The sequence below is a fragment of the Pipistrellus hanaki genome (genome assembly GCF_964339955.1).
Source record: "Pipistrellus hanaki genome assembly, chromosome: 4".
Taxonomy (NCBI): domain Eukaryota; kingdom Metazoa; phylum Chordata; class Mammalia; order Chiroptera; family Vespertilionidae; genus Pipistrellus; species Pipistrellus hanaki.
In genome coordinates this window covers 35,299,535-35,313,262 of record NC_140506.1, presented here as the reverse complement: position 1 = coordinate 35,313,262, position 13,728 = coordinate 35,299,535, and the positions used below count along the sequence as shown (strand labels likewise).

The 13,728-nt window shown below is 38.4% G+C and overlaps 1 protein-coding gene across 6 annotated transcripts in view; it reads left to right on the top strand.

Moving 5' to 3' along the window:
• FAM169A (family with sequence similarity 169 member A) overlaps window positions 1–13,728 on the top strand; it is a 51,848-nt gene that overhangs the window by 18,792 nt on the left and 19,328 nt on the right. For 5 of the 6 annotated variants that reach the window (XM_084881370.1, XM_084881369.1, XM_084881368.1 and 2 more), the window contains exons 5-8: window positions 2,470–2,641; window positions 8,426–8,605; window positions 11,713–11,841; window positions 12,320–12,432. In XM_084881370.1, the coding sequence (XP_084737496.1) occupies window positions 2,470–2,641; window positions 8,426–8,605; window positions 11,713–11,841; window positions 12,320–12,432 (594 nt within the window). The remainder of the gene's footprint in view (window positions 1–2,469; window positions 2,642–8,425; window positions 8,606–11,712; window positions 11,842–12,319; window positions 12,433–13,728) is intronic. The other variant, XM_084881373.1, reaches the window with a different exon arrangement.

Sequence of the window (13,728 nt, the reverse complement as noted above, 5' to 3'; positions counted from 1 at the left end):
TTGTGCTAAAGGTATGTGAGAACTGGGGGAGGAAGATTGAATGCCTATGGGTTAGTTGAACTGTAGTGACTCATATCAGCTTCAGCTTCTGATTTCCTTGTTCTGTAGAGAAAAAGCCAGTTCTTCTCCGTGTGTGATTGCTTAGGTTTTCTGTCTCTAGGAGACACTGACCAGGAAGGAAACTTGCTTATCAATACGGCCGTTTGGGGAAGTTCTCAGCAGAATACTGCAAAACTTGTTTTTTTTTCCATCCTCATTACTAAGTTTCATAAAATACTTAGAGGAAGACACAGATGGCGTGCATGTCCATTCTGCATGCCACAGTGCTGAATGGGAGAACCAATCTGAAAGGCAGAATTAAGAAAAAAAGGGAAGATCTTACATGATGAAAGTAAATAGGGATAAATGTAGAGTAGTATCCGTAGGTTCAAAAAATGAACTGCACCATGTATACCATGAGGACTAAACTGAGAGAGCAGCTCACAGGAGAAAGAGTGGGTGTTCATTAGAAGCAAAGGAAGGTAGGCAAAAAAGCCAATTTAAAAACCTCAAGTTTATGCAGAAAAGCCCCACTCTCTTAGCAATATCTTTAATGTTTATACCTGTAATATCTGCATGCCCATCATGAAGACAGATATTAGGTGATCTGGAGCAATTTCAAGGAAGAGGACAGGAATGGCAAAAGCACCCAAAGTTGCATTACTTTTCCTTCAATTGTTTAGAATTGGTATGGAATGTAGGGAGATCTTACAGATGCTTTCAGATATTTGTAGGCTCTGTGGATCCAGAATATCTTTGGGAAATAAATTTTAGCTCAGTGTAAGGAATAATTTAATGCTGATCAGAGCTGTTCCAGGGAATTAAAGATTGCCTTAAAGGCACGTGAAATCATCTGGTCTGGCTCTGCCAACGCATTAGAAGTGATTAAATGTTTGACCAAATATAGCAGGCTAATTTTAAAAATATATATATTTTATTGATTTTTTTTTTACAGAGAGGAAGGGAGAGGAAACAGAGCTAGAAACATCAATGAGAGAGAAACATCGACCAGCTGCCTCTTGCACAACCCCCATCGGGGATGTGCTCGCAACCAATGTACATGCCTTTGACCGGAATCGAACCAACCTGGGACCTTTTAGTCCGCAGACCAATGCTCTATCCACTGAGCCAAACTGGTTTCGGCTAGCTGGCTAATTTTTAAGTTGGCAATTTTGTATGGTCCTCAAATGATGTTGTAAATATCCAATGGCCCGTGGCAGAAAAAAGGTTCCATACTTTGCAAGCTAACAAGCTTTGTCATTTAGTGTGTTTGGTATTGGAAATCTCCCACTAGGGATGTTTTTGTGAGTAGATTGTATGGCAATGTTTTCTCTCTCCACTTATCTAATTAGAAGGCACTCTTGTTTTTCTTTAAGGAGTCTTTGTGCATAGAATTCTTGTTTTTAGCAATGAAAGATGTCTGTTGGGAAAACCCCACTGTCTGATGCCTGGAAGTTGGTAAGGGGGATCCTGGTGACCATGTAGCCCTGCCTGTAAGAAACGAGGCTCAGTTTCCATTCTGTGGGGACCCCAAGTATGTTTTCACTAGACTAGACCTTCCTGGTGCCACCGTCATCCCTCATCTGGTTGATATATGTGTGTGTATGGCCAAAAGGGCAGGGGGTATTCCTTATAGTTAGACAACAAAAACACAACTGTTAAATTAACATTTTACCTGGAAAGGGTGAGACAGATTCCTTTCCCCAGGAGCATTATTATGTCTTTGCTTATCAAATGAGGTAATTGGTCTTAAAATTTTCAGGAGATAACATGAAGCCTCCCCCTACTTCTCATTATTATTATTATTATTATTATTATTTTAAAAATACATTTTATTGATTTTTACACAGAGGAAGAGAGAGGGATAGAGAGTTAAAAACATCAATGAGAGAGAAACATCGATCAGCTGCCTCTTGCACACCTCCCACTGGGGATGTGCCCGCAACCGAGGTACATGTCCTTGACCGGAATCAAACCTGGGACCCCTCAGTCCGCAAGTAGACGCTCTATCCACTGAGCCAAACTGGTTTCGGCTTATTATTATTATTATTTTAATGTGGAAGCTGAAATGGGTGAAAACGGTTGAAGCAGTAGAAGTGGTGGAGGCAGCAGGGTGGCCGAGACCCCTGGTATGGGCAGCGGGAAGCAGAAAGGAAACACTGCTAAATAGGAGATGCTGGGGGCTGCTGCACCGGAAACGCGTTTCGCCAGTTTCAGAATTTTGCTGAGAGGCAGTATTCATGCATAATATGTGTGTGTAGAAATGGATTGTTATTGGTAGGAATGATTAGCCTTGCCTTTGTGATAATAAAATGTTTTACAGATCATTTTGAATGCATTCAAAGTGCTTCGAATGCCAGTAGGAAGCAGGGAGCAAGGTAATTGATGCATATTATAACTGCTGTGCCTGGTGTTTGACTCTCTTTGTAGGTGAGAACTCTTGGGGAGAGAGTGGTTCTATATGTTCTGAATCGAATTATTTATAGAAAACAGGAAATGGAGAGAAATGAGATCCCATTCCTGTGTCATAGCAGTACTGATTATGCTAAGATTCTGTGGAAGAAAGGAGAGGCCGTTGGGTTTTATTCAGTTAAGCCTACAGGTGAGTCTTTAAAAGTTATTTAAACTGTGTATAATGAAAACCTACTTTTTAGCCCCAACTGTATCATTATTCCCTTTAAATGAATCTCGAGTGCAAATTGAGGTGATTTTACTTAGTATTTTTTCGGGGAATATTTAACTCTTTGTTACCTGTGGATCAAATGCATAACCCTTTTCTGCTCAGTGCTGCTGAGTTAGCCTGACATATTAAAAGCAGCTTTTTTAATTACCACGAAAAACAAAGTACTTCAGTATACAGTATTTAGAGAATCCAGACAGCTTTGAAATTGTGAAATCTTCTAAAGTTTGAATTTCTGATCCTAAGACCCAAATATACCCTCTGCCTAAGCGACTAGAGCAACTTCATCTTGTTGTACCTGTTTTCCTGTTCATTTACTCTCTAGTTGTACTGGAGCTAGAAAGCTCTAACCTGCTTACACCATGTAAATAAATAACCAAATAACAAAGTTGGTCTTGTTCTGTACTTTGACCAAAAGAGCTTTCACTGAGAACACTCATATTATTTTCCTGTCATTTTTGCATTTCAAACCTTCCAGACTTAGCTCATCTGGTCAGGTCCAGTGTAATGATTCTATCAAATTCACTGCTGACTTGAAGAACAGTTGTGACCATTATCTTAATCACATAGTTAATATATATTTATCATGAGATTATGCATAGCATCAATAAAAGGAAGGTCACTTTTTCTTAAGAATAAAATACTATGATCTAGATTTTAAAATTGTTTTGTTGGTTAGTAAATACTTTGGTTCTTCTTTAATATTCTATTTTGTTCTTGTACAAATTTGAAATAGAATCAATGATTCACTTAACTCCAGAAAGATATCATTATATAGGGGCAGAATAATAATGTCTGTTAAATGGAAGCTTACTGCTGCATTGCATAAAAGGCACCATGTTGTTTTTATAATGTTCTAAAACGGCTGAGGTGTGGTTTAATTTCTTTATGCTTTATTTTATATAAGGTAATTCCTATGGGAATTGGAGGCTTTTTGCTTTTCATGCTGGCTCCAGGGGATTTTCCTCTCTGAAATCAGCTCATAGATAATGTATTAGTTTATTCTTTCGTGTTGAGAGCTTGCTTTAGATGAAAGACACAGTTAATGGGACTAGCATTCCCCTTTTAGTATTTCTGATCAGTGTTTGGTTCCAGAAGTGTGTTTCTCTTCATTTTATGTGCATTTGGGGTTCCTCTCCTGTCAGATATGGCCTTTATTTTTGCTGGTAGATAAGTTTTTGAGTTTTATTTTTTGGTTATTCCTCATCCAAAGATTATTTTTCCATTATTTTAATTTAATATTATTTTTTATTGATTTCAGAGAGGAAAGGAGAAGGAGAGATAGAAACATCAATGATGAGAGAGAACAATTGATTAGCTGCTTCCTGCACCCCCCCACAGTGGGGATCAAGCCCACAATCCAGATATGTGCCCTGACTGGAAATTAAACCATGACCTCTTGGTTCATAGATTGATGCTCAACCACTGAGCCACTCTGGCCAGGCTCCATTGAATTTTAGAGAGAGTGGAAGGGAGGAGGGAGACAGAGAGAGAGAGACTGAGGAGGTAGAATCCGCAACCCAGGTATGTGCCCTTGACTGGGAATTGAACCCATGATCCTCTGGTGCTTCTCTGCTAATTACCTTATACCCTGTTAATTTTTGTTCTTTCTTGCTTTATGCTCTGGCTCTACTCTCCCAGATAATAATGGAGTTAGTTGTGCTTATACTGTACTAGTCTTTGAATCAGTAACCAGTTAATTTAGTCTGGAACTATTTTTTTTATACAAAGGAAACCCAAACATAAAATATTTTGGAAAAACTGCCTATAAAATATACTAAAACACTTTGTGATAAAAATATTTTCTACATACATATCAGGAAAAAGAATTGTACCAGGAAAATGATAACATCTTTATTAAATAAAGTTCTAGTTGAGTGAAAGCCTTATGCGATTACTTATGATTTTTTAATTAAATAGCAAATCAGTATATGGGGATAATAGTTGGGATATAAAAATAGCCTTGGTATATAAAAGGAGTCTTTGTTTATGAGGTTAAGTCTTATTACAGTTCAGCAAAATTTAAGAAACTATATAAAATTCTTTTTTGCTTGAAGTAAGAGATCACTGTGAGGAACTTATTTATTTTTTTGGATTAGATAGATGAAAGATTATTAAAAAAAAAATAGTTTTAGCTCTGACTGGATTGGCTCAGTAGATAGAGCATCAGCCTGTGAACTCAAGGGCCCCAGGTTCGATTTCTGGTCAAGGGCATGTGCCTTGGTTGCGGGCACATACCCAGTGGAGAGTGCGCAGAAGGCAGCCGGTTGATGTTTCTCTCTCACCGATGTTTCTGGCTCTCTACCCTTCTCCCTTCCTCTCTGTAAAAAAGTCAGTGAAATGTATTTTTTTTAAATAGTTTTATACACTAGTTTATTGTGTGATATTTGACATATATGTATTCTGAAGTCCATTAAAATAGCTGTTTTAGTACTCCAGTTAAAAGAAGTACTCCTGTTTGGAAAGTGGCAGTAGTGACAGAGAAGGAAGCAGATTTGAGGGAGATTTTTGTGTGGTGACTCGGTTGCCTGTGTAGGAAGGGATAGAAGAGTAACCAGTGAGGAATCTTGAGGGTTTTGGTGTGGATGCTTAGGTGGGAAACTATGAACTGAGATTGGGAATACAGAAGGAGTGGACTTGGTAATACTTGAGTTTAGTTTGACATGTGAAGTTCATTGTGCCCGTAGAACATGTAAGTAGAGATAGTACACAGTTAGAAATGTAAGTCGGATCACCTGGGGGAGGTGTGGATGTTTATGTGGGCCAGAGAAGTCAACACATTTTTAAAATAAAGATAAGATCTGTCAAAACTGTATAAAGTGAGTATGAGTGTTTGTGAATATTGGCATGGGATGTAAGTAAGTTACTTATATCAGCCTGAGGTAACCAAACAAACATAACTGTGTGGAGGAAGTCTGCCAGCAAAAGGGACTAACTGCTCAAATGTGTCATTCATTTCCTAAAAGTTAAAAGGGGGTGTGTTCACTTCTGCAGCACATATATTAAGTCTGATGGGAGATAAAAAAGAAGAGGAAAGTTAGCTGAGGCTGCTAGCTAACCAAATATTTGTGCTTCCTCTTCTATATTCTAGTCATTGGTCCACAGCTGCCCAGCCAGATATTATATTTTCTAGTCACTTGCACAGTTGGGTGGGGCTGTGTGATTAAGTCTCCCCAAAGTAATTAAAGAAATTATATGTATGACATCAGGTCAGAGATGCATTCTTTTTCCTAATTTGCTGAATGCAAAGGATTCTGAGGACTTAGTGCCGTGGTTGGCAAACTGCGGCTCCTGAGCCACGGTTTGCTGCTCTGTTGACTAATGTGTTTGCCGACCACTGACCTAGGGGACCGGGAAGCTGCAGATAGAAAGTTCCTGGGGTAGTCCTTTGCATTTCCATATCAATTTTAGGATTACCTTCTCAGTTTCAGGAAAATAGTCCAGCTGGGATTTTGAGTCTGTAGGCCAATTTGGGGAGTATTGACATCTTAACAATGTTATGTATTCTGATTAATGAACATGAGATGTTTTAGCATTTATTTAGGTGCTCATTCTTTTAACAAGGTTTATACTTCTCAGTTTGCAAGTTTTGCACTTTTGTTGAATTTACTTGTAAGAATTTTATCTTTTTTTAAAAAATATGTTTTTATTGATGTCAGAGAGAGGGAAGAGAGGAATAAAAACATCAATGATGAGAGAACATCATTGATTGGCTGCTCCCTTTTGGAGATCAAGCCCTAAACCCTGGCATGTGCCCTGACCTGGAATCAAACCATTACTTCCTGATCATGGGTAAATACTCAACCACTAAGCTGTACCGGAGGGCAGGAATTGTTATCTTAATTTCATCTTCAGATTGTTCATTGTTGGTGTATAGAAATACAGTTGATTTTTGTATGTTGATCCTGCAACCTTACTAAACTTATATGTCAGTTTTAATAAATTTTTAATGGTTCCTTAAGGTTTTCTAGATATAAGGTTGTGTCATTTGCAAAAATAATTTTACTTTTTTTTTTTCCAACCTGGTGCCTTCTATTTTATTTTCTTGACTAATTACCCAACCTCTAGTACAATGTTGAATAGAAGTGGTGAGAGTGAACATTTTTGTCTTGTTCCTAATCTTATAGGGGAAACATCCAGTCTTTCACCATTAAGTGTGTTGTTAGCTGTGGGTTTTTCATAGATCTCTTTATCAGGTGGAGGATGTTGAGTATTTTCATCATGAAAGGCGTTGGATTTTTATCAAATACTCTTTTCTCCACTTATTGAGATGATCATGTGGTTTTTGTAGTCCTTACATTTATATGAGGTATTCCATTGGAGTAAATCTCAGGAATTACAGAAATTAAAGATTGGTAGATGTCAGTATTTGGATAAATGGTAGAAGCTCTGGGAGTAGGTGAAATTACCCAGAGTGAGAATTTAGAAAGAGAAGGTGGTCAAAGAGGAAACTTTGAGGAATATAAATATTTAATTGCCATGTGCAATACATTTTATGTAGTGAAGACTTCACTTAAGGTAGCAGTTGCGGTTTTCCTCCACTAGGTAACTGTGCTATTGTCTACAGCTGTTGACATGTCTGAAGATCTCTGGTAACATGACGTTTTTCTGCCCTTTATTTGATTGCCATTGTATAACCCTTATACAAAGTATAACTATTTAAGATGTAGGCAAAGAAGATAATCAGCATGATTTTTTGAAATGAATATGTACAGGTGGAGCCAAACTAGGTTTAGTTGTGAGTACATGAAACAGTTTATTCTTGTATTATAATTTACTAATTATTGCATTATTTTACAAACTGATGACAGTGCTGGGAAGCAAGATCTCAACAGAGAATAATGCTTCCCGGAATGATAGTTTTCAGCTTCTTTCATGCATTTGGAATTAAGGAGGGAATGTAAGGAAGATGACATGAAAAGCAAGTTGGGGATTGGGCTTCAGGCTAGTTAAGATTACGTGTTCTTTTGAGGCTTCTAAGGGTTCTGAAAATGAGCATTTCAAAGGTATGTTAATATAGATGCGCAAAATGATAGGCAGAGTTTGGTTAAGGCAAAGATAGACCTCTCACTAAAGAAATTATTTGCCTGGGGTGTGACTACCCTCCATGACCTGCCCCGGTTGGAATGTTTGATCAGATCACCCTGTGAGGTTACTTTTTGTTAGTTTTATTATAGCACCCCCTTTTAAAATGTTTTAAAAGAGATTATCTAAACAGCTTTATTTATAACCTCCCAAATTGTAAATAAGACAAATGGCAGGAGCCAGGCCAAGGTGGGCAAAAGGAGAGAAAATGGGGGACATCTGTAAAACCTCAACAACAAAAATAAATTTTAAAAATAGTAAATAGATAAATGTATTTCAGTTAACCCATATCATGCATACCATTAAGTACTGATAGACATAGCATGTACTAGATTTCAGAATCATTTTGTTGGGAAAAAGAAACCAGGCACTAAGAAAACATACTGTGTGATTCCATTTATGTTATTCTAGAAAAGTAAAAGCAAATTTGTAGGGGCAGAAATCAAACAGAGACCCAGGAGGGATAGATTGGCCATAAAAGGGATAGAGGAAACTTTTTGGGATAGCACTCCTTTTTTATCTACTGAAAAACCCAGACAGTTACCTCATGTTTTCTAAAAGTATATACATAAAGTTCTTTCAATGTAAAAAATTGTTGGCTTTCTGTTCTTATGATTGCAGGAAGCATATGTGCCTCACTTCTTACCCAAAGCTACCAACTGCCAGTTCTTGATACAATGTTTATAAGAAAAAAATATCGAGGCAGAGATTTTGAGCTTCATATGCTAGAGGACTTTGTTGATTCCTTTACAGAAGATCTACTTGGCTTACGGTACCCACTGACCTCTATAATGTACGAAGGTAAATGGAATAAGTGAAAAATGTTAAACTTGTCTCTGACTAGTTTCTGCAGAATATTATAAATGTGCATATAACAATATTAAATAAAATTTGATTCTTTGATACCCTAGTGCTGTGGTAGGCAAACTGTGGCTCTCGAGCCACATGCGGCTCTTTGGCCCTTTGAGTGTAGCTCTTCCACAAAATACCACCACTTGGGTGAGTCTGTTTTGAAGAAGAGGCGTTAGAAGAAGTTTAAGTTTAAAATTGGCTCTCAAAAGAAATTTCAATCGTTGTACTGTTGATATTTGGCTCTGTTGGCTTTGCTGACCACTGGCTTAGGGCTTAATTCTGCAAAGTGTTCTTATCTCACTTTATCTGTGGTGTTGGTTTTTTTGTGTTTTTTTTTTTTTTTTAAGATATGAGCTTTAATTTTAAAAACTTTTGTTTTTATTTTAAGTACTTTTTTTGTATTGGTTTCTAAGAGGAAGGGAGAGGGAGAGAGAGATAGAAACATCAACGATGAGAGAGAATCATTGATCAGCTGCCTCCTGCACACCCCCTACTGAGGATCAAGCCCACAACCTGGGCATGTGCCCTCACCGGGAATGGAACCATGACTTCCTGGTTCATATGTCAACACTCAACCACTAAGCCACATAGTCAGGTAGAGCTTTAATTTATATACCATAAAATTCATCTTTTTAAAATGTTCATCCTCACCCGAGGATATTTTTTACATTGATTTTTAGAGAGAGTGGAAGAAGGGAGGGTGGGAAGGGAGAGGAGAGGGAGAGAGAGAGAGAGAGAGAGAGAGAGAGAGAGAGAGAGAGAGAGAGAGAGAGAGAGAGAGAGAGAGAGAGAGAGGAGAAACATTGATGTGAGAGAGACACATGGATTTCTGCATGCACCCCAATGGAGGCTGGGGATTGAACCTCCAACCTAGGCATGTGCTCTTGACCAGTAACCAAACCCAGTCACCATCCATTCCCCCATTTCTCCATTACCTAGTAACCACTAATCTATTTTCTGTCTTTTTGGATTTACCTATTCTGGACACTTCTTATAAATGGAATCATATGATATCTTCTATAATAATAAAAGCTTAATATGCTAATTAGACCAGATGTCCTTCCGGACATCCTTCTAAACGAAGCTGGGGCTGCAAGGGAAGCCCAGGTGTGGGGTTGCCTGCTGGCAGCCGGGGAAGGAAGGCCCATTGAGCCTCTAGTGAATATGTAAGTCCTTTGTGTCTGGCTTCTTTTATTTTGCACAAATGTTTTCAAGATTCATCTATGCTGTAGTATGAATCAGTGCTTAATTCCTTTTTTTTTTTTTTAAGTTTTTTTTTATATATATATATATATATTTTATTGATTTTGTACAGAGAGGAAGGGAGAGAGATAGAGAGTTAGAAACATCGATGAGAGTGAGTCATCGATCAGCTGCCTCTTGCACACCCCCTACTGGGGATATGCCCGCAACCAAGGTACATGCCCTTGACCGGAATCGAACCCGGGACCTTTCAGTCCCCAAGCCGACGCTCTATCCATTGAGCCAAACTGGTTTTGGCGCTTAATTCCTTTTGTTACCTAAATAATGTTTCACTGTATGATATACCACATTTTGTTTATCCATCATCAATTGACTGGTTGCCTCCTGCACGCCCCCTCTACTGGGGATCGAGGCCACAACCCGGCACGTGCCCTTGACCAGAATTGAAACCGGGACCCTTTAGTCCTCAGGCCAATGCTCTTTCCACTGAGCCTAATCAGCTAGGGCTCATCTGCCTTTTTTATAGTAGTCATTTGAGTAGGTGTGAAATGACTTCTAGTAGTTTTGGTTTGCATTTGATGTTGAACATCTTTTCATGTCTTATTGGACCTTTGTATGTCTTTTTTGGAGAAATGTCTATATTATTTGACCACTTGTGGTAGCTTTTAAATTAAAAAAAGAAGGAAGGAAGGAAGGAAGAAAGGAAGGAAGGAAGGAAGGAAGGAAGGAAGGAAGGAAGGAAGGAAGGAAGGAAGGAAGGAAGCTCAGACATATAAGAAAGTATAAAAAGTAAGGTAAATACTTATTAGTGGATTTATATTTGCATTTGTATAAAGCCCAAATGACTATTTTTTCATAATGTAGTAAGATTTAATCCTGGAAAGTAATTTGAAAACTTTAATAAAATATAATTTACCGGTAGATGCTTATTTTCACTAAAAATATATTTTCTAGGTTTACTCTCTCTTTTTAATATTAAAAATCTAGAAAACAAGAACCAAATGTTGTATCCCCATTTTGAATTATAGTTTTTCTCTAGATCCATACATGTGAACGGAATGAACCCTTGCATACCCTTTGATAATTTGACATAGATGATTGCTCTACTAAATTTGGGGAGGAGTGCTATAGGAAAAATCCCTTAATACTTACCCTTTGTTCTTTCATTTTGAATTTGGGACCAAATTTTGTAAAGTTCCATTAAAAAGAAACTCTGTTGGTATTTTGTTTAGGATTGCATCAAGTTTACAAAATAATATGGATAATTGGTGTTTTTATACTATTAAATTTAACAATCCTTTTATTTAATTCTTCTTTTATGTCCCGTAATAAAATTTAATAATTTTCTTTTTAAAGATTAAACACAACTTGTATTTAAATTTTTATTGCTTGATCACATTAAAACTTTTTTTTTAATGTAACATTATATGAAAGTCATTTTTAAAAAAATATATTTTATTGATTTTTTACAGAGAGGAAGGGAGAGAGATAGAGAGCTTGAAATGTCTATGAGAGAGAAACATCGACCAGCTGCCTCTTGCACACCCCCTACCGGGGTGCCCGCAACCAAGGTACATGACCTTGACCGGAATCAAACCCGGGACCTTTCAGTCCACAGACCGACGCTCTACCACTGAGCCAAACCAGTTTGGGCACATTAAAATTTTAATATGGAATTTCATTTAGAATTTTTATGTAAATGAGACGACTGTATAATTTTTTAGAGTTGGCTTGTTGTTTTGCTATAAAAAAGTTGTGCTAGCCCATTACGTGAATTGGCAGCTTTCTATCTTTCTGTTTTCTAAAATAATTGATATTTGGGATTTCTAGAAAATTCTAAATGTGTTTTTCAGCTTGCAAACAATACTGTGAAAAGTATCCAGGAGACCATGAACTCCTTTGGGAAGTTGAAGGTGTTGGACAGTGGTACCAGAGAATACCTGTCACCAGAGCATTACAGAGAGAAACACTTAGACTTACAGGTAAGAATGTTTTTAGTTTGAACACATGTCCCACTTAAAAATAGCAGTGCCTGATGGTGATGGTATCTTACACTCCAGTGGTATGCTGGGACGTGATTGCTCTTTCCTAAAGTATGGTTTTTTTTGTTATGTATTAATATTAATATTTGAGTTATTAAGAATAGTGTAGCAGAATGTAATAATTGGTGTGTAAGAAATACACAGAGATACTGAGACAGTATAGAATAGGCATCAGGAGATCAAAGATAGTCCACAGTCTCCTGTGTCTCTTCTTAAAGTCACAAAATACAGATTATTTAAGACGCTTTAAAATTGTAAGGTTTTATTGTAAGGTATAGGTGAAGGGGATATCCTACACCTAGATTTCCAACACTCTTATATTCGTGCTGCACCGTAGGGCTCTTGTGAAAGTCAAAGCAATGTTATTAAAACCAAATACTGGATTGGGTTACAATTTGTAAAATTCTTCTGCACACAGTAGTTTCTCCAAAGGAAGCTAAAAGAACCACATCTGGAGAATATGGTCTTGTATCTGTTCCCGAATATGAAGCAGGAGCTGAAGACGGTCCGTCTAGTGAGATGCAGCTAACTGTAGGTACACTGTATATATATTGTAGGAAATATTTTTTGTTTTTTTAAAATAGATTCAGTGAATATTTAATTTTTTAAATGTTTTTGTTCATTCAACAGACTTATGTAATTTCTACTGTATTAGTTTTCTGGCATCATTTAATTGGTTACTAAGGATTTAATTTTTCTTTGAAAAATAATTTGGAATTCACATACAATAATGTAGAAGAAAATAAACAGAGATAGCAACTGTTAATATCTGGCATATAATATACATGTATCTGCATACATTTTATTTTTGTTTTATGTTAATTCTAACTGCTTTTATCACTAACATAACAATTTTTTTGGAAGCTACAAGGGTGCATAACATAACATTTTAAGTATTTTTCACGGTATTACTATTTTTAAATACGATTGTTAAGCAGCAGCACACTAGCCTATTATATGTAAACTAGAGCCTCGATGCACGAAATTCTTGCAAGGGGCTCAGCCCTGGCAGCCACGGTGGCTTGCCTCGGCCCTTGAGCAGCCCTGCTTTGTCCCGGAGGTCGTCTGGAAGGTCATTCAGCTGTCTGGTCTAATTAGCATATTACCTTTTTATTATTATAGAAGATTATTGTTATAGGTGCCATCATTTACTTTCTTAACATATTAAGTTTTACATTTATAATGTAACTAGAGGCCTGGTGCACAACATTTGTGCACTGGGAGAGGGAGGGGAGTTGTCCCTCAGCCCGGCCTGAGCCCTCTTGCCGTAAAGTGGGTACCTTGGCAAGTGCTGGCATACAAATTATGGGTCTGTTAAGCCTAGGACAAGTAAATGGTCCACTCTTGGAACAGATAAGTGGACAATTATACTATCTGTACTAATAAAAGGGTAATATGCTAATTAGACCGGGAGTCCTTCCCAATGTCCTTCCAGACAAAGCCATGATGGCAGGGCCGAGGCAGAGGCGGTTAGAGGCAATCAGGCTGGGGGGTTGTGGGGGGGAGGCGTGCAGCAATTGGGGGTGAGCAGGCGAGTAGGGCGGGAGAGTTGGGGGATATCAGGTCCGCGGGGGGGCAGTTGGGGGCGAGCAGGCTGGCAGGTGGGGAGGGCAGTTGGGGGATATCAGGTCCGCGGGGGGGGGCGGGGGGGCAGTTGGGGGATATCAGGTCCGCGGGGGGGGATAGTGGGGGATATCAGGTCCGCGGGGGGGCAGTTGGGGGCGAGCAGGCTGGCAGGTGGGGAGGGCAGTTGGGGGTTATCAGGTCTGCGGGGGGGGGGGGGGGGGAGCAGTTGGGGGATATCAGGTCCGCGGGGGCGGGGGGGGG